Source organism: Anas platyrhynchos, chromosome 21 (genome assembly GCF_047663525.1).
Source record: "Anas platyrhynchos isolate ZD024472 breed Pekin duck chromosome 21, IASCAAS_PekinDuck_T2T, whole genome shotgun sequence".
NCBI lineage: Eukaryota > Metazoa > Chordata > Aves > Anseriformes > Anatidae > Anas > Anas platyrhynchos.
The window spans coordinates 4,156,791-4,182,206 of record NC_092607.1 but is presented as its reverse complement, the minus strand read 5'-3'; the positions used below and the strand labels follow the sequence as shown (position 1 = coordinate 4,182,206).

The 25,416-nt window shown below is 41.1% G+C and overlaps 1 protein-coding gene across 5 annotated transcripts in view; it reads left to right on the top strand.

Annotated features, from left to right (window-relative positions):
* The window catches only part of EYA2 (EYA transcriptional coactivator and phosphatase 2), a 99,522-nt gene that overhangs the window by 62,740 nt on the left and 11,366 nt on the right, over nucleotides 1-25,416 (top strand). For 4 of the 5 annotated variants that reach the window (XM_072026630.1, XM_072026629.1, XM_027442840.3 and 1 more), the window contains 5 exons: nucleotides 2,998-3,065; nucleotides 4,856-5,033; nucleotides 6,642-6,769; nucleotides 7,263-7,346; nucleotides 20,909-20,998. In XM_072026630.1, the coding sequence (XP_071882731.1) occupies nucleotides 2,998-3,065; nucleotides 4,856-5,033; nucleotides 6,642-6,769; nucleotides 7,263-7,346; nucleotides 20,909-20,998 (548 nt within the window). The remainder of the gene's footprint in view (nucleotides 1-2,997; nucleotides 3,066-4,855; nucleotides 5,034-6,641; nucleotides 6,770-7,262; nucleotides 7,347-20,908; nucleotides 20,999-25,416) is intronic. The other variant, XM_038166473.2, reaches the window with a different exon arrangement.

Here is a 25,416-nt window from a genome sequence, read left to right as displayed (position 1 = left end):
TCCAGGAAGTCCAGCCTGTAAAGTGGAACAGGGACTGAGCTGTCATCCCCGTGAGAGACAGCTATAGTCCCCAAGACAAACATTGATGTTGAGTACTATTACAAGGAAATATTTCTGAACCTGGATTTTCAAGATCTTTTGGTTTCATTCCGTTGTTTGTTTGTTTGTTTGTTGTTGTTTTTCTGTTTTGTTTTGTTTTGTTTGAATGTTTGGTTTTGTTTTTCCCCAGCTTTTCATCCCTATTCAGCTGGGAAGAAAATCTGAATTTTTACCAGCTTTGGTTGCTTGGTTTTCTCAAGTGTCCTTGTCTGTACCTGTTCTGCTCTAACAAGGCTGAGCTGCCAAGAGATACCGAGCTTCGCAGCACTGAGTATTCCTGGGGTGGGGGAGCTTCCCTCCTCCTAGTGTGGTACTGTAGGAGAAGAAAGAAAAAGAGGACTGTGTTTGATCTCAGTTTAGACAAACAATACTCAAGTGATACTCCTACTCGGTTGGGATACTGTTAGGGGACAGAATCAGTGAAAAACCTGATTTCCCAAAATTTTTTCCCAGGTCTGCTGAACTTAAGATTCTGGGAAATACCAGGCTTATACACAGCTAAAAAAAAAAAAAAAAAAAAAAATAGGACGTTTAGTTTGTCTCAGCACCACAGTCCCTCCTTTTGAAAATCTGCTGGGCAGAGGGAGCCACATTGTGAAAGCTTGTGGGGTTACCTGAACTTGCACCTGGGGTAGCTCAGCTAAAATGGCAAAAGTGTTCCACAAAACCACAGTGCAAAATCCATCAGGTAGCATCTAGTCACAGCGCACTGCAGGAAGCTGTGGAGTCATTTCCCCATTCTCTCACTCCTGTATTTTTTACCCTGTTCTCCCTGCTCGCACCCCACCATGTGTGCACGGACCCACTGGTGTTGCACAGGTGGTGCAAAGCTCAAAGTAAGCTCGTTCCAGCAGTGCAGGTCTCTCCTTCTTTTTGTAATTCTCTCAGATCACTTGGAAACTGGGAAGCTATGGTATCATGCGCAGGTAGCACAGCAGTAAACGTGTTCTCATCACAATTTGCACATAAAGTGTGAGTCCCTCGAGGTAACTCATCCCCCTCTTGACAGCTTTAATAAAGGATGATGGATTGTTTCTAAATGACAGTTTAGGAGGATCAGAAATTCCCCCCTGTATTGTTTTGAGCTCTGGTGTACAAGAGCTGTTTTGTGTTCTGTGCAAGTTGTTCTTGCCTGTAAGCGCCGGGGCTCTATTACTCCCCTTCGCTGTGGTGAGAAATGCTTGCTTACCACAGGAATAGGTTCCTCCTGCTGTATACTCATCACTTTTTTTTGGAAGAAATGTGGAAAAGCAAAGCCTGGCATGGGTAGGAGGTGGGGAAATGCCAATAGCTGAACATGTTGCTGTTGTCAGGATGCTGCTCTGGGCGGTCCCCCCCATACGGGCTGAACAGAGGAGGAGGGATCAGGTGCTGCGCTGGCTTTCCTCCTGGGTTGCCTCTAAGGGGTGAATACTAGGGGGAGGCATCACCTGAACCCATCTGCGCTGGCTCAGCTCTCCCCAGCCAGCATCCAAAGAAGGCTCCAGAGACCCAGCACTCACCTGCACCCTCTTTTCCTCCTCTTTGCCCTCTTTTATTTTTGAAGGCTACATGTGGCAGCTAATTAGTTCTGGAAGGCAGATCTTCCCTCTTGTTTCTTTTTGGCGTGAGACTTATTTCTCACTGCTTTTGCTTTGTAGCTGCACTTGGCAAAGTTGAGTTTGTTCAGCTGTCCATTCCCTAGCTAATCTTGTGTCTTAAAATAAAAACAAGCAAGTGGACCTTTGGAGAAAGGATGCCACATGACTCTCTCCACATCTTCATGTGGCTAAAACAGCACTGCTCAAAATCATTCCTAGGGTAAGAAACACGTTAAGAAGAAAAGGCTCTTTATTAGGGCCAATTTCTCAGTTGATCATGCTCTGAGGTGACAAAATGAAGCCTAGACAAGAGCCCACATGGCTACACAGCAACAAAATTAGACCTCTTTCACTGTATTTAGGTCACTGTGGAAGCAGTGGGGCTGAGTGCCCTTTGGAGCCCACCACCTTCTGTTAGGATGGAGTCAGCATAATCCAGCTTTTGCAACTTGTACATGAAGCTATCCCTTGATGCAAACACTCCTGACAACATGGGAAGAAGACTTTTGGTATAGATTAGCATCATGCCACATGGTCCCGAAAGAAATTCTCAATCCATACAAACAGGAAAATTTTGAAATGGGAAACAGCACAGACCGGAGTTAAACCAAGGCTAGAACTTGCTCAGGGGTCTAGGATCCAGAGGACAAGAAGCTTTCAGTCATCTGTCAAAGGAGGACTGTCCGAACCTCCTGTTTTCTGAACCTTTACTTCTCTGCCCATGAAATTCTTGCGGGAATGCTTCCAGCAACTAAGAAGCCTTGGATGGATATCAGCTACTTTGTTGGGAAGGAACTATGTAAAACTCACCTGTCCATCCTTTCTCTTCATTATTTCACAGGATGAAGCAATGTTTTTGCTCCCTGCTGGTCCAGAAGCTCCAGGAATATTATTCTTATGTTTTGGTTACCAACACCAGGGTACAAATTTTCAAACAACCTACAAATTTTTAGGTACCTGGTCCATAAAGACAAGATTCCAGGACATACCTATGCATGAAAGTGTGTGTGTGTGTGACTGCAAATGTAATCCAAGGTGTTTTCTTATATAAAAGATCATTAAAAAAAAAAAAAGTTTCCATTATTTATCGGAAAAAGAAGTGACAGATTTTTAAATGGGGTTGTTGTCTCTGAACGTCTTTCAGCAAGCAGACCTCAGTATTAGCCTGCAGTCTTTACAGCCCATGTTTGTCAAGATTTATGATACGCTTATTTCTGGGGAGCAGGTACTTTATTTCCTGGTGGAAATTCTTTATTTATACATATCCCACTGTTTTGATTGCTGCTGTGTTTTATGACTGTGATATTCTCTCCCTTAGGCACAACAGGGATTTACCAGGGAGCCAATGGCCTGACAAATACTGCTGGATTCAGTGCTGTGCATCAGGTATGGCTCAGCATTTATTATTGGTAACCTTGCCACTTATTTTAAGCACCTGGGAGACTGGCAGATCAGAGAGATTACCCTGGTGCTTACATATATTTAAGGAAGGTTCTAGCGTGTGTTTTGCCATGCGCCATTTTGGTCGGCTTGGGTGGCCTGGCGGTTAGTTTCAAGATGTGTGTATCAACACATGCTCCTGGCAGTCTCTGCTGTGGTGCTGCACAGCAGTTCCAGGAGTTTCATCATTTCACTGCCATCTTACAATTTTCAGATATGTTTTCCATCTTACACAGAGAGCTCCCCTTTTAGGATCCTGTCCTCTGCTGTCTTGGCACTGTGTAATAAATAGGAACAAATTGAAAGAGGTGTTGGCAGGTGCTGAATACTCAGCCATCTGAGCCGTCTCTCTGTGCTTCCTTCTTGGAGAGTACACCTGTCTGTGGGCTTCATGCTTCAGATACCTTGAGAAATGTGTGTGTATAAATAAACAGCAAGCATATATGCACAAGACAGATGTTTTTGCAGTAGTAGATGGCTTTTCTTGATTGGACCAAACAAATGCATACACTGTCCAGAAAATGTTTTTTGGTTAGCTGTGGAGCAATAATTTCAATCACTAGACAGCAAGGTACTTGTTCTGACTCATATTTGTAATGACAACAGTGAGCAATTTTGTTATTACTTCAGTTTTGGCTACAAACATGGTCAATAAACACTAAGAGAAGTACATTTGATTGAAGTATAGAGGTTACCTGCAAAAAAGAAAAATAAGCGGGATGTTTTCATCATTTTATGATGTTCTTTAAGAGAAAACAATGAATTTCTCTCATTTCATTTTCAGCTTAAATTTTATTTTGACAATTTGAGTCATCTTTGTTCTTGAGAGCTCCATGGTGACTGAGAGTTAATGAAATAGCTGTGTCATAGACAAAGATGTAAGCAGTTAAGAAGGAAAGGGCTTTTAGTCTTTCTAAAGGCTATTATTTAATTTTATTTTATAATAAAATAAATGATGGTAATTAATGTTTCTGAGGAAACAAAAACCATTGAAAGACAGTATAGTTCTGTATCTGAAAAAGCAAACCAGGTGGACAAGAACAAGGGCTGCAATTAAAAACAAAAGAAACATTTTTTTTATGTTTTAGTTATCCAGAGAGAAGTTTTCTAATGTATTTCAATGTCATCCTGCTTCTTACAAAAAACAGATGGGCAGAGCATTACAAAGTTTATTTTGGACCTTTTAAAACAAGACAAAGATCATGATACCTCAGCTCTGAGATCTCTCACACCTCATATTTTTAGTTCATTTTTTCTACAGACAGGGAAGATTATTCCAACATTTAGTTCTTACTGAGGCAGTGGGACAATCTCAAGTGTGAGCATTTCTGCAAAACAATTGTTAGATTGTTTTTTTGATTTTTGTATCCTATTTGAACAGCTTATCAGAAAATGTTGCTGATCATGAGAAAATGCAGCCTACTTCACTCCTTCACTAGAATTGTTGAACCCTATAATGCAAAATGTGTCAGCGCTGATTAATAAAATCCCATAGAAAAAGCAGAACTTGCCTGATTTCTGACCTCTTGTTGAGGCCAGCTAGTTCTAATAAAGTAGGAATGTATTTGGGAGGAGGAGAAATTTCATAAGTGAATGAAATGTGTTTCTTTAGCAAAAGTATTCCTGAGCCATGACTTGCTGCATGTGTAGATAAGACTGCCTTGCTGTATGTGGTGCCTTATTTATTTATAACACCAGTGGTACACAGAAATTACATGTTTCTTTTTTCCTCAAAGGAATATTCATCATACCCAAGCTTTCCTCAAAGCCAGTACTCACAGTATTACAGCTCCTCCTACAACTCTCCCTACATGTCCACAAACAGCATCAGCCCTTCAGCCATCCCAACCTCCACTTATTCACTGCAGGAGTCTTCTCACAATATCACCAGCCAGAGCACAGAATCACTGTCTGGTAGGTGCATTTCTTCTGTTCTTAGTTTTGCAGTTCCAGCCATCTGTAGACATAAGCACTGTAACCTTGTTGTTGGAATTTAGTTAAATACATGCATTTACCTGGATAAATGAGATTTCCTAGCACATAACAGTTCTGCTCACACAGTACAACACAGAATTTTGGGAAGAGACTAGAAAATATAAGTTCTGTAAGACTATCCTGTGGTGTTTCCATGAGCATGCCTGGTTTGATCTCCTCTTAAGGTAGAAAATAATTACATGCAAAATCCAGATTAGTAAGAAGTGCTAATGTGTTTAGCAATGAGTGGCATGCTCTGAAAAAGCCCCAGAGTGCACTTATTAGCGCACATCTCCAGCAAGGTTCGTGTTCACTCTGAATAACAAAGTGTAATATATGCATTCATAAATAAGTTCATTAAGAGGAAGTCTCTTTAAAAAAAAAAAAAAATCAACATAAACTGTTTGTCTAAGTTAAAAGTTCAGGATGAATTCCATGCAAAAAGTCTTCAGAATTTGTGGCCTCTCTTTGAGCGCTTAATTTTTAAAGTCTTGAGGCTTAAATGGTTTATGGAATTATTGACGGATTATGATCCTCCAATGTACTGTTCAAGTACAGTCTTCAGATATCGCTTCCCTACTAAAGTTTTCATTGGCATGCAATAACATTTACATAAAATGCCACATAATTTGAGGATGATCACAGTATACGCCCATTGTAGGTCTGCTGACTTATGGAACAAATCTGAACATCTGTGGTTGCTCTGAAAGAAAAATAAACTAATATTGGTTGTTAAAAAGAAGCGGTCACAGATTGCTCTGAAAGCAGTTGGAGGATTTTCTGTTCTTAGATCTTATCTCAGCCTTTTTGAGAAAGCGTGGCTTCAAAAAAGGCTTGTTAGGCACAATCCAAGCTGCTCTGAAGAAGAATATGGTTATTATAGGAAGTTGGAGGGGCCACAGCTTAGCAAGGTGAAAAGAAAAATATGTTTGAAAAGGATTTGTAATGTAAGGTAAGTGAAATCTGGACAGGTTTATGAAACTCCAGCCAATCAAAACAGATACTTTATACAGGGAAGTTTTACCTGTCTCTTCTCAGTTATTTCTAATCTACTGTCCCTTGTGAAATGGAATACAGCTAAACAGGCTAGTTATGTATTTTAAAAATAAAAGTTGATGTTGAAAGTATCTTTTTAATCATGAGTATTCATCGAGTTAAGAAAACATCATTTTTGCAGATGTTGAATTGATCCTCGTTTCCTTTTCCACTTTCTAATTTCTCTCTTGGAAAAGGAGGAGAGAGGGGTAAAACTCAAAAAGTTGCATTGTTTTTGTTTGTTTTTAATTTAAAAATGTGTTAAGGTTCTCGAAGTGACACATCCACTTTAAAATGTTTTATAGAAAGTCTTGGTGCTTTCTGAAACTGTTGCAACTAATCTTAGAAGTTATAAATCGTTTCTCTAACAATGTCAGCTATTGACATAAAAAGAGATTTTCTGATAGCATTTTCATAATGTTTCTGGTGCTCTCCACTAAAAGCTTTCCTGCTTTTATTATAATGATCGGTGCAAAAATTAAGCTTATAATGGAATTCTTTTTTTCAAAACAGGGGAATATGCAACAACACCAGCAAAAGATATAGAAACAGACAGACATCACAGAGGTTCGGATGGCAAGGTACGAGCCCGGTCAAAAAGAAGCAACGATCCTTCTCCTACTGCTGACAGTGAGATTGAGGTAATGACATTAACTTACGTAAATCCAGCAAAGAGAAGTGATTGCATCTATTAGCAAAACCGACTATCAAATGAGTGAGTTGTAAGAGCCAGAGTAAAATCAGTAATATAACTGAAGCCTTTTAAATTGGGTAGTCAGAATAATCACACAGTTTCTGTATTATTAGCATCTCAGACTGTTTTTCATATGTACGTCTTTTTACTTTGTGCTTCTTGTAAGTCTGCTGTTTTGTTCCCCCAACTTGACACACAACAGGTGATGTCTGTGATTGTTAGGAGAGCAGACTCTCAAGGCAATCAGAACGCACGTAGTTCCAGAATTCTTCATCTTTCATTTTGCATGCTTTCACAAAGCATCTGCAGTCAGTGCTCTAAATGGGCTTGAGATCTTAAAAAGCTCTAGTCCAACAGGACATATCTCCTGAATGAACAAATTCTTGCATTTGCGTAATGTGTAACTGTATTTCTCTTTTCCACCCCATCTGTCATCACAGCGTGTATTTGTGTGGGATTTGGATGAGACGATAATTATTTTTCACTCCTTACTCACGGGAACCTTTGCATCCAGATATGGGAAGGTAAAACTTAATTTTTTTAACATTACTGCTTGCCCAGCCAAATTGCATTGGGAACTGTGGGGGCAGCTAATAAGACAGCTTTTCAAACAGATGCTGCTGATTTTATTCAGACACATTTGTATAAATATGTCCTGTGGTATTTCCTTCTAATGTGAAAATTTAATTTACCTCTCTTTCATGTTGCAAGTAGCCCCATGTTTTTCTAAAGCTTGTATTGTTGGCTGCTGCTAGATAGGACATCAGGATGTTCTTTGAATGTCTGTCTTCTGCGAGAAAAGAGCCTAGCCAGAGAGCAGTAACTCTGGCCTGAATGAGGTAACATTTTTTAATTTTTTGTTAGAATGCTGTTTTCTTTTGAATCTCAGACAACTTTTTTTGTTGTTGTTGCTGGTTTGTTTGTTTGTTTGTTTTTTAGGAGAAGTTTTGTGTTAGTCAGTCTAGGTTGCCACAAAGACTACTGGCTCTTATTCCCATATAGCTGCGGTGGAATACATTTTTGAGAGTTTTAGGAATCAGATCTTCAGCTACCCGTGCATCAGATACCCCCTTTGAAACACTGGCAGTTGTATTTTAGGCAACTCTCTGTGGCTGAACAGACACAACTTGGCTGCTAAGGAGAAAATGCTGGGTCTTGGATTTAGTACCACGTGCTTCAATTTCTTCCTAAGGCAGCTTTTTATGATAAACACTTAAGTCACTTTGAATTACACAATGTCAAACACTTTTAAACGGGTAGGAAAAAAGACAATATCATTACCTAATTAAAGTGGATGACCTAGTTGGCAGCTGTTTCCACACATGGCTTTGAACAGTCAACTTCATCAGGAGACTGGAAAACAACCCTGCTTCTCTCTAGAAAGCAGAAATATGATTTGACATCATTTCATGGCTTTAGCAGCTGTACTTGTTTTACGACACTTATAACAAGCTGAATGTGTAATTAGTAAGATAGATTTATTGTTTGCTGTTAGATGTGCACAGTTGTAAAGGATATAAAATGGTGTTTGTGGTGTGGAAGTCTACTGCAGCATTTGGAATGCTGCTAACACTTCCAGCAGCACCCTCTGAAAACCAAGCATGTGTTTCCAAGCAGGGATTTATTCAGACCCATGTTGCACAAGGTAATTGAAGTGGTTACTTTTCCCAGGGAACGGAATGAATAAGGCAGTCTGAGGTATACATGTGTAAGCTCAAACCTACTGCCTGCAAAAAATAGAAAGAGCTAGGCAGGATCAGGAAATATAAACTGAGCTGGTGTAGACCTGCGATGTGGTCATACTTAGGATTGAGTAGGGGCTGCAAATGGCATATGGAGAATTCCCTTAACTGTGTGGGGGGATATTTTGGCCCAGCATAAAAGCTCCGAAGCAGTTCCCTTCATCTGCTGCCTCCTGTCCAAGTTCAGGGGACATGGGGTCAGGATCTGCTACATGGGGGACATATGGTGATGGGCCAAGAGCTGTGACAGACTTGCTGAGGTGAGGAGCCCTGCCATCACAGTGACTGCGAGCTATTGCTGATGGGCTGCCATGGAGGCAAAAGCTGCCATTTCTGTAGCAGAAATCATCGTGGGGATGAAGCGATGGCAGGGAGTTAGCCAGAGAGGATTTATCCAAAGCCTTCTCCAGCAGCTGAACTGTTCTCATCAGCTCTGAGAGCAAAGTTAGGCCAAGGCAGGGCACTTGTGAGCAGCAGTCTACGGAGAGAAGAGCACAGAAAAATGGAAACTCAGGGGATTGTCTGCTCTGAAAGGACTCTAAAGCTAGAAAATGACAAACTTCCGTTGACTGTTTCCTTTATACAAATGTAAAGAGTGGTATGAGCAGGGATTTTGTGTTTTGTTTTTAGTGAATGAATCACCTTTTCTGTTAAGCTACAACAGGCTCTTTGAGAACCTTCAGTAGAAGGATTTTTTTTTAGTTCTTCATTTGCTTCATCAGTTTTAAATTCCTCAGAGCTTTTCTATAAGGTAATGGTTGTGTTATAAAAGTATTATAGGCTAACAGCTTGATCCAAAGACAACCAGAGGCTTCAGTGGGCTTTGGAACAGACCATAAACCAAGAGGGAAATAGAGCACACTCAGGCAGGCTGTCCTGGGAACCATTAAATAGTAACACAATTCAGAAAAGTGAGTTGAACTATCAAATATAAACGAAGCAGTGAGCCAAAGGTTAATAGTATTTCAGAGTCTCTTACTTTGTGAAAAACATAGGAAGCGTTAATCTCAAAGTAAATTAAGTATCAGGGCCTAAAATTATTATGTTTATATATAATTGATCATAAAAGATTTACATGCCGGTGATTAGACATGCACGTGCCCTGAATTAAATCTCACACATGAAGGTCTTGGTTCTGTCTTCCTCCAGAAAGTGTGCCATTTTGTACGATATTCACCGTTCCCTGAGCAACATTCCTGTCCCAGTATTGTCCTGTTGGTTGTGCTGGTAGAGCTGCTGTGCAGCCACCCAGAAAACTGGACTATGAAGCCACTTAAGCTGAAAAATAACACCTTTTTCTGGGGTGACTTTTCCTGGGATAGGAGGGAACGGGAAGGAGGAATATCAACCTAGCTTCAGAGACTGGGGACTAAACTCCTGTGTAGTTTAGCTACAAAATCACAGTGCTTATGCATATTGTTCTTTTCTTGGTGGTGGTGGCAGCAGGGAGCTGTCCAAAACAATCTGACTTTGGATAGAAAAAAGAAAAAGGAAGAAAAAGGTGTAAAAAAAAAAAAGAAGAAAAAGGTGTGGGGAAGAATTCAAAAAAGTATTACCAGTTAGAGTCATTACATGACTCTTGGACATTAATGATTAGTGCTCCAATGCATGCATTCTGACCTGATTTCATGTGAAAATTCTCTGTATGTCTGGTATAAAACTCATCTGAGGGAAACCTGTGTGATCCTTGCCATAGATATGGGTTCCTCAGTGCATGAGCAGTTGGTCTCAGGTGTTTGGAAAATACTTTACTCACAGCATTAATAGAAGTTAAAGCACAGAAATTACTCAAGCTTGAAATACGAATGAATGGCCCAGTCTGTGTTGCTCCTCTAATCCCCTCTGTCAAACTCTGCGCACTGTCCCGTGTATTAGTCACCAGACATGGGGTCTTAATGTCTTTCCCATATGGTCCCTGCAGTACAGCCTTTACAGTGGCAGCCAGAGTGGCCTACGGATTCACATCTCCTTTTGCTTTCTTGCCCGTGGTTGAATGGATGCATACCTGCACAAACACACGGAGTCACGGTCTAAATGGCTGGGGCAGCAAAGCTGTCAAACCTGAGGAAATCTCTCCACCCCCTCATTTCTTAGGAGGAGACTACCTGAGAAAGAAAAGAGGGGAAAAAAAAAAAAGTTCTATAGCCAATTAACTCTGGATATTATGTTCAGGAGTTTTTAGAAACCTGTTCTGCAGGCTTCTGATCACTGCATGGGTACAGAATATTTACCAAGTGCTTAGAGACCACACCAGACATAAGCCATCATTATAGCTTAATGTGCTGATCACCAAGCCCTTTCAATCCCTTCAGACATGTATAATAGAGCTCCCATTCAGCAGGAAGGTGGCTGCAGCCTTCACTGTGTCTGCCGAGATCTGCCTGACAAATCACTAATGAAATACAATGGGAAAAATGGATCAAAATCTATTACAGTGCTGTTGGGATTTCACGTGAATTGAGTACATGTCAAGGGGCCTCAGCCATTTGAGGCAGCAAGGCACAACACAGAAAGACTCTTTTAGTAGTATTAGTTCAGACACAATAAAAAGAGATTATGAGCATTTCTGTGCCAAAAAAACAGAACACATGAGTCTATTCCTCTTTCCTTGACTTGAGATATTTGCAAGCTTGTTCCATAATCTGTTAAAGCATTAAGTATTTCTGCATCTCTTTCATAGAAATGTAAGTATTATGTTGCAGATTCATTCTCTTACTTTTCAGAGGACTAGTATCAAGAAGAAAGGGTGCACCAAGTGCATTGTTTTCCCTAGATGAAGGGTATGTGTGAGGCTAATTCCTTTTCTCATGATTTTGTCCAGAATGTGAGTTTTTTGTTCTGTGTTGAGATACTCCTTAGTAAAACACGTCCACGGGATTTTAGTGTCAAAAATGAAATGCAATTGAACTAAAATCTAGAATTAAAATTAATCATTCCATGCATGAGTTACTCTGAAATCCTGGAACTAAATGGAACAAATCCAGAGGACAGTCTAAATACCTGAATTGTGTTGGATCTTTATCAGCACTTTGATGTCTGCTGATACTTGGGAGTTAAGATTCATAAAATTCCCTGTAAGATGCATTTTATTTTACATTTCAGAAGTGGCAACATTAGATTTCTCCAAGTTGTAAGCAGCCAGGTACCAGTGTGGTGGACACGGGGCACGCACTGATGTTATGAGGGACTTGCAGTGCCACAGGTGTGCTTGGGAGTAGGAGAGCATCCTCCAGCAGTAGTGGGGCCTTAAGACCTTCTGGACAAAGTAACTAAAATCACTGCTTGGCCCAGCTGAGGAGAGGACCTGAAAACAATTTTCTGCCATTTTGGATGAACGTCAGAGCTTCTGTTGGTTGTCTGAACTGGGCTGTCTTGTTCTCACCAGAAATGTTGATGTAGATCTAAGATCCCTCAGAAGTTCCACTGGCAGTTACATGTTCTTACAAAAAGCTTTCCTTTAAGTGAATTATCATTACCAATTAAAATGTAAAAAATAAAGTCCTTAAAAAGTTCTTGCGTGGCCCTACTTGGGGTCCTTTTAAAAGCACAGAGTTGATTTTTTTCTTTTTTTCCCTGCTTTCATTGAATGCTTTGAGTAGCTTGTGCTTTCCCTTGCGTTGTTCCCTCACAGGACCCTAAAGCCAGGACCTGATTGAAACACCATAGGGATTTAATCAAATCTGATGGTGATTCATGCTTCTAATGGCCAAAACTGTCCTTAACTACTTTACAAACTGAGGAAGAATAAAACCCCATTTTATTGCTCGGCTGTTAAAAACTATCTGTAGAAGTTGCTAAGGTTCAAATCAAAAGCACCCTCCCTTGAGAACCATTAGTTAATTCAAAGTGCCATGCTGTTGCTTTTTTTCGTCTTCCCTCGCTTGAGATGTGGCTATCACTATTGCTGTTCAAACATCTGAGAGTTTTCCATTCCTTTGACAAACATGAGCCAAAGTGCTTAAGGACATCTGTTTATTTTATTTCTTTAATGAGAAAACCTTCCAATTTCTTACAGGCTCAGCTGTGTTTATTTACATTTTGTTAGTCATATGTGTGGGGCACCTTGGGATGTTAAAAACCTGCAGAGGCCTATGTGGAGGGCTGCTAGCAGGCATCCTGGTCAGAAAAGCAGAATGAGCCCTTCCTAAGGAAAACACAGTCCTTGGAACTCCATAAAATAGATTTTCAAAACAAACAGAGCCTAATTCACTCAGTAGATCATGGATTAAGTCAAGATGAATACAATTTGGAAAGGATTTTCTGAGGAAGTTGGAGATTTTTTTACCCACTGGAGGCTAAACCTTGTATTTAATGCCTTTTTAAGTTAAATTAAAAAAGCATTCAATCACTGCAGGTAATAAAAAAGTCTGTTACTTTAGACATGCTGCTATATCAATTATTAGTTCATTATTGGAGAGAAGGGAGTAAATAATTCCAGCTATTTGATTATTTCAAATGTGTATTTCGGGAGCAAACATCTGTGTTTATCATCTGTCCTGGCTCGAGCGGCAGCAGAAACAGCAAAACCAGACCCACAACAGCTTCAATGCTGGGCATGGGAGATGCTCTGAGCTCATGTAGATGTAACCTCTTGTACTGCAGCTTAGGTGAACCGAGGGCTTTCTAAGCAAAGTGCATGTGTGGCATTTGGAAGTATTAAAGGATTATATCTGACATAAAATACATGTCGGGAACAATGCTGGATTGTCTAACGAGCATGAGTAAAGGGAACCTGCTTTCCCATGTCGCTGAATTATGACTTGATTTTTAAGGGAAAAATAGTATCAAAAAATAAAGGAACGTAACTCGCATTAGGAAGTTGCATGTTACAAATGCGCATTTGTGCTGAGGTTTACACACCACGATATTTCCACCAAGCTTTCCAGGAGTTTTGTATTTTTCACAGAGCTATCAAGGGCTTACATAGAAATATGGTGATTTTCCTGTGAGAAGGGCAAGGGGGTTAAAACATGTATTTGGTTTAAATCCACACCTTTTCTGACATTTATGCCCTGTATGGTAAAAAGAAATTATTTGTAGACTTTTGGTCGTGAACCGTTCATGTTACTGTTGTGGTTTAACAGTGACAGGCAGCTCAGTACCATACAGCCCCTCTCACCCCCTCCTTAGCAGCTGCTGTGGGGAAGGTTAACTCCATCCCAGCCAGATCCAGTACGATTCCTAAAAAAAACTTCCATTTGTTCTCGAGCATTATGGCCCAGCTTTTAAAATGTATTTAGGTACTGTATTCCCACAGGCCTGGAATCCACCCGTGGGTTCAGGTGCTGTATAAATTAGTTACTCCTGCTTTTCCCTAAGCATAGCTCATTTGAGGAGGGAGGAAAACCCTTTCAACCTCTGTGTGCTTCTCGAATGTGAGGATTTAATTACTGACACATCCATTTGCTTATTGTAGTAATTTCCAAGGTGTAGTCCCCAACCACTTCTGAACAGAACCATGCCAGTGAGTTAGAATCCTTCAGTAAATAGTAAGCAGTACTGTGGAAGTACCTCCCAAATCACAGCAATGGTGAATATTGAAAGTTATCTGAAGAAAAGGATTAAATGATACTTGCTTTCTGTCTGGCTTGGACTCGCCATGAGGTCACACTGCCAATGACTGTAGAGACATCATTTAAATTCAGTAGATTGTCTAACAAACCTGGCTAGGTCAATGTTTAGGTAAAACTGTATGTCTTCATTTTGGGGGCCAAAAAGTTTAGAGCCTGGAAATGAGAAAACTGGGTGATGCTATTTGAAAAAGGACAATTCTTTGTCAAAAGAAACAAAGTCACTTCAAAAAATGAGTTTGAGCTCCTGAACTACTTGGGTACTTAAAGCCAGTGGTCTCACAAATAGCCACTCTCTCAGCTGAAAAGCTCTGAGAAGCTGGGTCTAGAAGTTACCTGCTTCTATTAAAAAAAGATAAACAAAGCTAAGCTCTAATCTAGTAAAAGAGCTAAATGTGTTTTCACCCTCAAAGAGGATGATGGGGGGACACAGGGACACCACAGGGACAGATGGGGACACAGGAGGACAGAAAGGGACATGGGCAGACCCACACTAGGCAGGCAGCACGGCCGTGGGGCCAGGCGCAGCAGCTGCCCCCCTTCACTTACTGGAACTAGAACTGATGCACGAGGTTAATTTTCTGTTTTTATGGGAAAGCCTGGTTAATGTCGCAAATTCAGATCAAGGTATAAAATGTTACAACCAAAGAATGATTATTCTCACAGGCTCTCTTTGTTCAAACATGTGGCCCAGGCGTTTGTGTCTTTGCTTTTTTTATTATTTTTATACTACAACCAAACCGGTCCATTTTTCAGGAGTTTCCAAGTAATTAAACCCAATTAAAACTATTAAATTCTTTCTCTTGGTGACAACTTCATTATTAACAGCTAACCACAAGGAAGAGATTTAACTTAGAAAGCCCTTGATTGTATACTAATCCGTCTCTCACCTCTGGCTGACACCTGTGGCAGATAAACCCTACAGAATAGGAGTCTGATGAATAACCTTAATTAATACTTTCTTCCTTGTAGAAAAGTAATTATTTGCTCATGGTATAAACAGGTATTTGACAGGGATTTAAAGACAGTGATTGGTTTTAAGTAGAAGGGCTTGCTTTATTTATTTATTTATTTATTTATTTATTTATTTATTTATTTATTTATTTATTTATTTATTTAAGTGGGGAGGTAGGAAGGTCTGAGTCCAAGATTCACTCTCCAAATGACTTTGTCCTAACATTTTGAATGTTGGGTTAATTGGCACATTGCTAAATAGACGCGGAGTCAGACAACAAGCGGATTTGTTACCTGTCTCAAAGGAGGCAGCTTTGCCCCTTTGCTAATGGCCTGCATGTCTGAACAGGGTACCTGTAAGGCAGAGGATTGGAACTGGCTCATTTGGAGCCAGGACTGGGGTTGAGAGTGACTTGCACTTGAGAGATTGCCAGAGATAAGTCTGCTTCTTGCTTCCTTTCAAAATTACGCTATACAAGAGGGGCGAGCTGGCTGTGGACATCCAGCCAAGGGGATTAGTAGTAACTGCAGGTGTTAACAAACACGTCTTTTTAATGCATTCTTTAGGGCAAGTATAAGCAGTTTATGAAAAATCCAGCTCAGTGTTCCAGGAGCAGTGGTGAGAAGGCCATTTGGGAGGATGCTGACAGTGCAGTTTGAAGTGTGGCTGCATGCAGCATGGGCTTTTTTGTAGGTAATGCTACCTTTAATAGTGAAGATACAGCAACACAGGCATAGGTGAGCCGGTCTTTTGAGCAAGGCCAGACTGAAGGCTGCTCATCAAGTTCCTAGCCACCTTCTGTCATCCTATTATTCATAGTGAGAAAAATGAAACGGAAACAGAATTAATTTTAGGAAGGGTGTTTTTAGCTTGTAGGACATAAGTGAATTAAAATTGTGATTTTAAAATGTAACAATTCACATCTACAGAATGAGTTCAAAGAGGAGCAGTGCATGCAACTAGCCAGCACAAAAGCAATATTCAGAGCAAATGTGTCAGCTCATGCTTTTGGGATCAGAAAGAAAACATTCCCCTTGGTGAATGGACACTTTTGCCTTCCCCTGAAGAGTGTTTCAGAGGCTTCTCTTTTCTGTGTTTTCCTCTAGTAGAGCTGAGCTATCCATTGAAAGGGCAGTAAAGCTGCCCCGCAGCAAGCAGTTACAGATCTGGGAGCTGGCAGTGCCTCACTTCTACTGAAAATTATCTCATTCACAGCATTGTCGGCAGTAGGCAACAGCACATCAGTCCTCCTTAGCTAGAAGTCACAGGTCCTGTGACAGACACAATAGGGAGACATGTCCAGGAATACACTTTAGGTTCAACACACTTGATCCAAATGTGGTTTGTTTGTTTGTTTGTTTTTTCTAAAAAAAAAAAAAAAAAAAAAAAAAAAAAAGCTTATTTTCCTCTTTTTATGTTTTAATACTTTGTAAAGAAGTGAAGAGGAGTGGGGGCTTTTTACCTCTCAGTTCTCTTAGTATGTACGCTGAGCAGAAATGGGCAGCTGTGAAACACTACTACTGGGTAAATGTGGAAGTGAAGGTGTGGCAGTTAGTGGGAGTATCAAGCTCTTTGGGAATGAGTACTTCAAAACGAGCACCACTGCTGTGATGCTTATCCCATCCAGCTGACGGGAAGAAGCCCATTAAGGCTGTGTTGATCGGTCATGAGCTGAGCTCTGTTGGGGTGCCTGGTCTGTCGTGTAATTTTTGGGGCTGTTTAACATCAACCCTGAAGAAAGCTCCAACAATATGCCCTGCAGAGGTGAGGCACACAGAAACGCACTGTGGTGCTGGAGGTTTTATTTATAGGAGTTTGTTGCCTGTTTTCTATCCCTGCCTCTCATTGTCCTTGTCTGTGAAAGCATGACTTGTAGATTAGCAGAGGGGTAGGACCTCGCGCTTCTAATGTTACTGAACAAACGCTCAGGGTCGAGGTTTTAGGTGAATCTGTTTTCACTGTAAAAAAAAAAAAAAAGTGGTTCCTGGAGGAGATACGATTTCAAGCTGACCACAGCCCTTTCGTTCTTGGGCTTCACATGCATCAGAAAACATTGGCTAGATCTGCTATTGAGGAAGCTGGTTCCTAGGGCTCCAGGGTGCACTTTTCGTATGGTAATACATTTTGGCAGGAGTCATCATTATGGATACAGCAACTTCCCATTGCTCTGCTAAACTCAGACTGCTCTAACGTAGGTGTTAGCAGTCTACTAGGGCATCGCCTGCAGCACAGCCTTATGCTTTAGTCCTTCAGGACTTCTATCTACACTTAGGAAGAGTTCTCCATTAACATCTTCAGGAAAAAAGAAATCATAATTCTCTTTCCAATTCTTTATACCGTATACAGAGAATTCTGACGACACATTGATATACCTGTGTCATTTTTGTGCTTGCCCATCAGTCTGATTCTCCTGTTTATTCATACTTGAATTGCAAGCTGTGGGTAGGGACTGTGTTTTTCCTGTGTGGGTAGAACTAGCACAGTGGGGTTCAAGTCTGGGACTAGTGCTTCTAGATCAGTGCAACAGTAATGCAAATAAATAATTGCTAGTGGAACCCTGGCCTCGTGCCTCTAGACACCTACATCATACTGGGAGCACTGATTTGCCTTTTAACTTTATCAGCTTAAGACTTGGAAGCGTGCCTTGTTGCAGAGGAAATATCCATACTGTGAAAGCACTGATGCCAGATCATTTCCCCAAACGACTTCCCCTCTGGGTGGTAAAGTGCATTTTTCTGTTTTATTTTCATTCCATCATATTCTATATCTCAAGAGAAAGAGTTTTTGGGTTTTTTTTCCTCTCATCTACAGTTTAATTTCCATATTGTTTAGTTTAAGAGAAGGTAACTCCATACACTGTGGAAATGTTCCTTAGTCCCTGTTAGTGATTAATACCAATAAAACTAAAGACAAAACTTAGAGAATAAATGACAGATACCAACAAATGAGACTTCCTAAAAGAGGTTTAAAGGCTAATGATCCTTGAAATGTATAAAAATAAATTGCTTCATTAAAAACTATTTTACAAAATCATTTCTTCCTAGCAGCATATTTTCTTCAAAACAGTTCCCTCGTGTAACTACACCTGGGTAGTAAAATTTGATTCAGTGCTGTTCACATGGGGCCACAGTCAGATGCCCTAATTGCACCTGTGTCCCTGCCCCTCATCAGGGGAGCAGATTTGGGGCTTAAAGGTAGACATGTTCAAGGCAAGCCTGGTGGAGTTTACTTTTGGCCCAGAGGAGAAAGTGCCCTTCTTTCAGGGACAGCAATAAGCATGTTTAAACATCAGTGACTGAGCTTTTCTTCAGATGGGCACAGTGCTCGTGAGTCACACACATGGCTGAAACCACAGCCATTCTGCTCTAATTAAAGAGAACTACACCAAGAATGCGTAATAATTAGGTTAGTGTGTAATACACCATCCATGTCAACAGCATCTGCCGCAAAGGTTGATTGAAATGTACTCATCCTCCAAACATTATGCTCCCTGTTAGAGTTCCTCAGCTAATTCATTACTGTCCTGTCATACAATAACATGACTCCACAGAAATCTGCAGAAAATTAGTGCAAAGACTACATATAAATCTGACATTTTAGCATGGCTTGTAACGTTAGCGGAGGAAAACCACCCACATGAATGTAAAGATGAGAGATCCCTGTCCTAATGAAGATGAATTACAAATAAAAGCCTGTTGTGGGAGTGCTCTTTTTTCAAGTTCTGTTGTTGTTTAGTTTGAATGGGCAGAATGTTTTTGAGCTTGTTTTTCAAATTAACTGTAAATCATTTTTACTTGCATTTTTGAAGAAGAATATATTCTGAATGAATAATAAAACTTTCTGCTAGAGACCTAGTTTGCCTCAGAACATGTCTGTGCTTTTGTTGTGAGTTTAGGAACAAGGTCAGTTGTTTGAGGAGGGGAGACGTGGAAAAGTGGCTGCGGTTTATTTAATACTGTAGTGCACCAGGCTGGGTGCAGCATGTCCCTTGGTTGTATTTCAGAGCATCAGATCCCCGGCGCTGCACACCGTGCCCAAGAAGCAGCTTTGAAGGAGTACGCCAAGAGCTGTAAGAGCCCAGTGGCCACTGTCCCCCTACCCACAGGGGCAGCACGAGGGACCAAGTGGCTTTGCTGCACACATGCAGTCAGCCAGTAATAGTCAATTCTACACGGGTTTGTCTGCGAGCGGCTTCCCTGGCCAAACAGTCAGCCTGGCTGCTTTGGTCTGATTGAAGCTTGTGTTTGTGACTTAGCAGGGAAGTGAAGTGGTGGCCCTCTCACGGGCAGTTGTGGTGTCTTAGCTGGGTAGCAAAGAACAGGGAGAAAAATCATTTTCTAAAGTAAATCAACTAAACACACAGGAGGTCCATATTGCTTGGGACATCCTGCATTAGAGCTGCACAGGAATGTACTTGTTCTGTCACTGATTTTGGTAGGAGCAGGAGCAGGATGGTAGAAACTTCACAGGTGCTTAATATGTACAGGAGCTGTTTTAGAACTGCTGGCATGTGTGTTTTCATGTTCTTTTATTCATGAAAAAGTATGTTTTTAAAATTCTGTAGGCAGCCAGAGCTTCTGCATTGTTTTCTTGCTGTTCCCTTTAAGGAAGTGGTTTGGGACCCTGTCTGGGGTCAAGTTAGGGCCAAGTTGGACCCAGACCTGGAGGAACTGCTGATACAAGAAAACTGCAGAACAAGCAAACTGTGAAACAGTCAGTCCATGCAGGCAGGAGAATTAAGTGCATGTCACCATTTCTAACACCATTTCAAATGGCATATGGACTGATCCAACATTGTAATAAGCAATCTTGTTTTGTCTTCATTTTATAAATAGGTGTAGTTACTTGGGTGTAACTGCCAGTATGACATCTCTGGCTCTGCAAGTAAGCTTTATGCCACTGCAGAGCATGTCCTGTCCTGAGCAAGAATAGTCAGACTTTGACAAGCATTTTATCCTGCTGTAATTGGGTTTGCATGGGAGGATGGGATTGTTTTAACTCTGCTGGTACTGTTAAATAAACAGAGAGCTTCAGCAGAGATGGAAGAGCTTTGCACCAGTGTGGCTGCTCTTGCATCTCCATGTGCACTTACGCTACCAAGGCCAGTAGACACTGTGCCACACAGTGGGCTCTGATGTGGGAACAACACGTCTGTCTTTCTGTCCTGCTCTGTGCTCATCACCCAAGTTAGCATGGCAGTAAAGACCTAACCCAAGCATACCGAGATGCAGATTGCATGCTTTAGAGAAAGAGAGATAATTTATGTTTGAACTTGTGGGCTCTGTTTTCAGATTCTGCTCATCGTATTGCTGCTTGATGTTAAAAGTCTACTTTCATGTGTAAAGAATAATGCTGGCCTCTTATGGCTGATTCAAAGGACAGGGTCTGGAGAGAATCACCCTCTGTGGGCTCTGTTGTTTATAACTGTCCCCTAGCTGCTGTGTACCCTAGCTGCTGTGTACTGATGCTATTGGAAATTACTTCTTTGTCCAACCTACTGAAGCAATTCTTATACAGAAGTGTTTCTTATACCGAAACACTTCTCAGGTGTTTAAATGTTCTTGTTAAACTCATCTGGATGTACAGGCTGAAATGCATAAGGTGAGCTATATCCATCCTTCAGAGAACAGAAACTGATTAGTAGAGAGAAAAAAAAAAAAAAAGGATGGGAAAATCATGCTAAGATACACTTGGGAAATTAAATGACTTTAATGACCATATATTCAGAAAAAGGAATGTGTAGATCCTGTGTCTAAGATCTCCCACCCCCAAAAAAGAAATTGAAATGAATGGGAAAAAAAATGATTCTCCCTCAACAGGACACTACAACGTCTGTGCGGATAGGTCTTATGATGGAAGAAATGATCTTCAACCTTGCAGATACACATCTGTTCTTTAATGACCTGGAGGTATGTAGCTGCTTATTTTATTTAGCATCTTTCTTTCTAATCATTTGCATCTGCTCTACAAACTTGTTTTTCTGGCCAAGAAACTTTCATTATTGACCCCAAAGAAATGGGCCTTAGATGGTTTATTGGAAGCATACTTTTAGTATGTCCCTTTGACATCTTCATTCTGTTAAGGAATTTTTTTCTAAATACACAGTAACAATGATGGCTTTTGGCAGTTTTAGTAAATCTAATAATGAGGACATTACTGCTGCTTCTCCAGAAATTTGCTATTTAATAATTTTATTAAGCTAAATTAGCATAGATCCTATGGGGCAGGTAGCAATTAGCTATGATGCAATGCAGAGGTTTTAAAAACAGTCTCTGTTCTTGAGGAAGCTCTGTTCTGCACACAGAGGCAGAGCAGGAGGTCTGCTCAAGTGCAGACACATTGCAGGATGAAACTATGTGAGTTTCTACATGAAAGACCAAGAGGAAAAATTCCTCCTTGTCTGCATTATGGCAGATTATTACGGTCTGGCTATGCCTTCCTTATACAAAGTGAAAATCCTTTTGAATATATAGTGAAATCCAAACAAAGTCATGCAAGCAAAATTCTGTCACCAGCTGAGAAACAGCTGTATAGTGCTGAAGAAAAGTTGTTTTAATTTGCAATCAGTAGAAATGATGTGAATGAGTCACCTACAGTGAGTAGGATGGGTTTGTGCTGTGGGCACCTTGGAGTCAAGAGTACTGCTTGGAGGAGTTTGGAGGAAAAAGTTCTGGGATCCCTCGGTAGGCTTCTGCGGACTTTCACTTCACTTGAAAAATGAAGGGTTTGTTTCTGTGCTGAATAAAATGGGATAACTTTTTCTGTGCCTGATGAGTTCAGTGAGAACTTCTGATTCCTTCACTGCTTAATTGTGCTGTGTTCCTCCACACATTACAGGAGGTGCCTGCTTTCCTGCCACCTGTCTCCTTACAATCTGGGGGTTTGCTTACTGAGAATTATCTGTTTGTTTTTTTTCAGTCTTCCCTTTTGACTCATGCTTGACAAGTGAAACAAACTAAACTTTTTTTCAAATCAAAGACAAACCAAGGTGTTTCAATTTTAGCTGAGCATTTCAGTAATTAAAGTGATGGATAAGGAAAGATTCAAAAGAAGTGAATGTCCCTTACAAAATTCTGTGTTCCAAGAACAGAAGTCATCCATCTCTGTTCATTAGCCATCCTACTCCTTGGTTTTGGATTGTAAATGAAAGTCAGGCTTGAGCGTTCACAAAGTGGTATTTAAGGGTTGTACATCACCAAGTGCTAGGCTTGAAAAAGACACAGTGAATGATATTCTTGAGAAAAAAATAGATTAAAAAAAAAAAAAGCACAGAAGCTGCTTCAGTTCTAGACCTGAAAAGATTACCATATGCATTAGCACCATCATGTGGCATAACACTGACCTGTGCAACACAAAATAAGCTAAAATTGTACAGGGCTGAAACCATTTCTGATCATATTCTGTAGTGGGGCCAGGTGAAAGAAGCTGTAACAGAGAAAGCGGTAGGATTGTCACCCTGTTCAGTACTAAAGCAATACTCTTGTTAGGAAATACTAAACATAGCAAGACATTTCTCTGGCATAAATCCTTCCTTAGCCAAGTTCAGGCATTTTGGGGGTGCCCAGCATACTGAAGCAGCTAAAGTATGGCTGCCTCAGTGTGGGGGACAATTGTGAGGGAGAAGAAATGTCATCTCTCCTCACCAGAGAGGCAGGTTGGACAAGGAAATCAATTATTACCTTGTTTTGGCAACGGGGGACTGGTTTATTATGCTGTCTGCAGTTTTCAGTGCTGTGCAGAGCAGAAGGTGCTGCCAGGGTATAAAGCTTTGTTGAAACATTCCTAGAAGGTGCCTGATGAGGATAAATCATTTGCCCATAGATACAGCAAGGGTCACACAGTCCTTGCTAGCATTTATGTAATTCTCATTAGCCTGGTAAGGCTGTGACTGGACAGCCTAGCAAAAAATTGGCTTCAAATTCTGAGTGAGGGGCCTGAACTGGAAGTAGTTGTTTGTTTGTTTTTTTCTATCAAAGCCACGTGATTCTTGCCTTATGCCGAAATAATGCTATCAGGCTGTGGCACATCGTACCTCTTTTAATGTTTCAGCAAGACAGGAGAGAGAAATAGGGCTTTCCTCTATGGCAACACACTGTCAACTTGTCCAAGGAAAATAGGCAGCCCTTTGTTTTGCTGCTCTTACATTGAAAACTAAGAAAATGAAGAGAATGAATTACTGCAGTTGATGCAAGCTGTCAGCTTAGTGGATGACAGATGAATAAATAGCAGGAATTTTCAGAGCTTGCTTCTGTAAAAAAAACCTGCCAAATGAACACAGGAGTCAGGCCACTGTTATTCTGCCTTCGCCTCACATGTGCCATAGCCTTGAACCACACACAGTGCCATCCTGCTCCCTGGCACCCTGTTGTTGGCCAGGGTTTTGTATGTTTTCAGGGTCTTCCTGGGTGGGATTCAGGCAACTTCTTCCTGGATACATTGCCTGGAAGTGTTTTTCCTGCTATGCCAGAGAAGGGGAATCTTGGGCGTGTGTGAAAAGTAGAACCAGCAGATCCATTCAAATAAGCTGCTACAGCCCAGCCTCTCTTGGTGCTGCAGCGTAGCAGAGGCCCATTTCCCACAAGATTCACACCCAGCCCTCAGGATAGCAGGAGGCTGATCCCCAGTTTCCAGGGCAGGTGGGTGAATGGAGAAGCCCTAGGCCTAGACTCTTACCAAATACTTCTGGTGTTCTTACAGAAAGGGGTTCTCTGCCAGCAAGTTAACTCTTGAGTAGTAGAACTTAGAAGATGGATTTATTTCCAGCAGATTTGGGCAGGAGGAGGGTCGATACTTATTAAAACACAGCTTAATGGTGTGGCTGCCCTGTAACAAAGAATGAAGGCACCAAACCTTGACAAGGGCAGCTTTGAGGACATGCAGCCACACAAGTATTGCCCTGTTCTGGAGGTTGTTAGAAGCACAACCCAGGCAAGCGAGAGGCATGTGTTTGCTGAGCCGCATTTTCGAATTATAAATATGTGGGTGTACCACACTAATTCACCTACTCATGTAGCACTTTGGTGCTTGTTGGACACATCACCTCTGACTGCAGTTGCAGTACAGGCAGGTTAGATCCCTGCTGTCTGCAAATGCAGGCCATACAAGGTGTGGCCTATAAAGGGCTCTGATCACGCTATAGACTATATGAGTAAATACACTTGAAAGGAAATCTTCTCACTCTTTGTTCCCTTTTTGGGAAATCAGGCAGAATAGGAATTGACCACGGTTACAGATCATGGTGAAGCTCAAGTATGGACTCTGGGCTTTTCAGGGTTGTGCTTTTTCTCCCAGGCTCCTTTTGTTTACAGTGCAACACAAGCTAGAAAATAGTACATTTCATCCTCCCTCTGGAGATATCGTTGCCTAGCACTCTAGAAAGCAAGTGTGAAGGACAGCAGGACCAAGAAGGGAATGAGGAATTAGCAAACAAGGGGATTAGTGTGTTTACAGGTTATTGCCTTTCAGAGCCCTCCCTGGAGGTTTCCTGTTCTGGGAACTGTTAACCCCCTATCCCCACCTTAAGACGAGATGCGAGATCAAGTGATCAGTTAATTCATTAGATGTTTTTTAAAATTATCTAACACAGTACCGATACAAAAATGGACAACCTGTATGTCTGCAAGCTGTTTCTACATGTGCAAGAGACTAACCTAGAGAATATGCAGAGAGAGCAGAAGTAGTAACTGAAGGAGCTTCTCCATGCGTCCTCAGAACGAGCTTGTATTTCACAAGGAAGCAGCAGAAGCTTTTTCCAAGCCTGTGGTACCATTTCAAAGCTGTGCTAGCTCAAGCACCTTTCTGTGTGGGTCCAAGGGCTTGCTCCCATCTGGAGGCAGATTGTGTATCACTGACTGGCCTGGAGATGTCACAACAGTAAGAACAGTTCCGTTCCAGGAGCTTGGAGGATTGACTAGGTCTTACACGTTTGACTCAGTTACAGGTTGCACATTCAACAGATCACGTACCTCTGAGATCCTAGAGTATTGTTTTAAAAAGTCAGCAGATGTGGAAACTGGGTTTTCCATTGCAGACTTCCATTCAGACATTCTGGACCTTCTTTTCAGCAGCCCAGATATCCTGCCCTGATTCCCCACTCACTAAGATCTCAAGGAAATTCTGCGAGAATGAAAAATTAGTCTCGTAACCAAGTAGTAAAACACGGTCCACATTCTTGCTTTAACCAGCTTCCCTGTGTTTTACCCAGTAACATGATAGGCTCAGCCGGCGGACTATGAGGTAGTGTCTCACCAAGTGTCATGGTATTTTATTAAGTCAGAAATGTGATAGCTACTGTTGTCACACTTCAGTGTACAGAACAATTCATTCA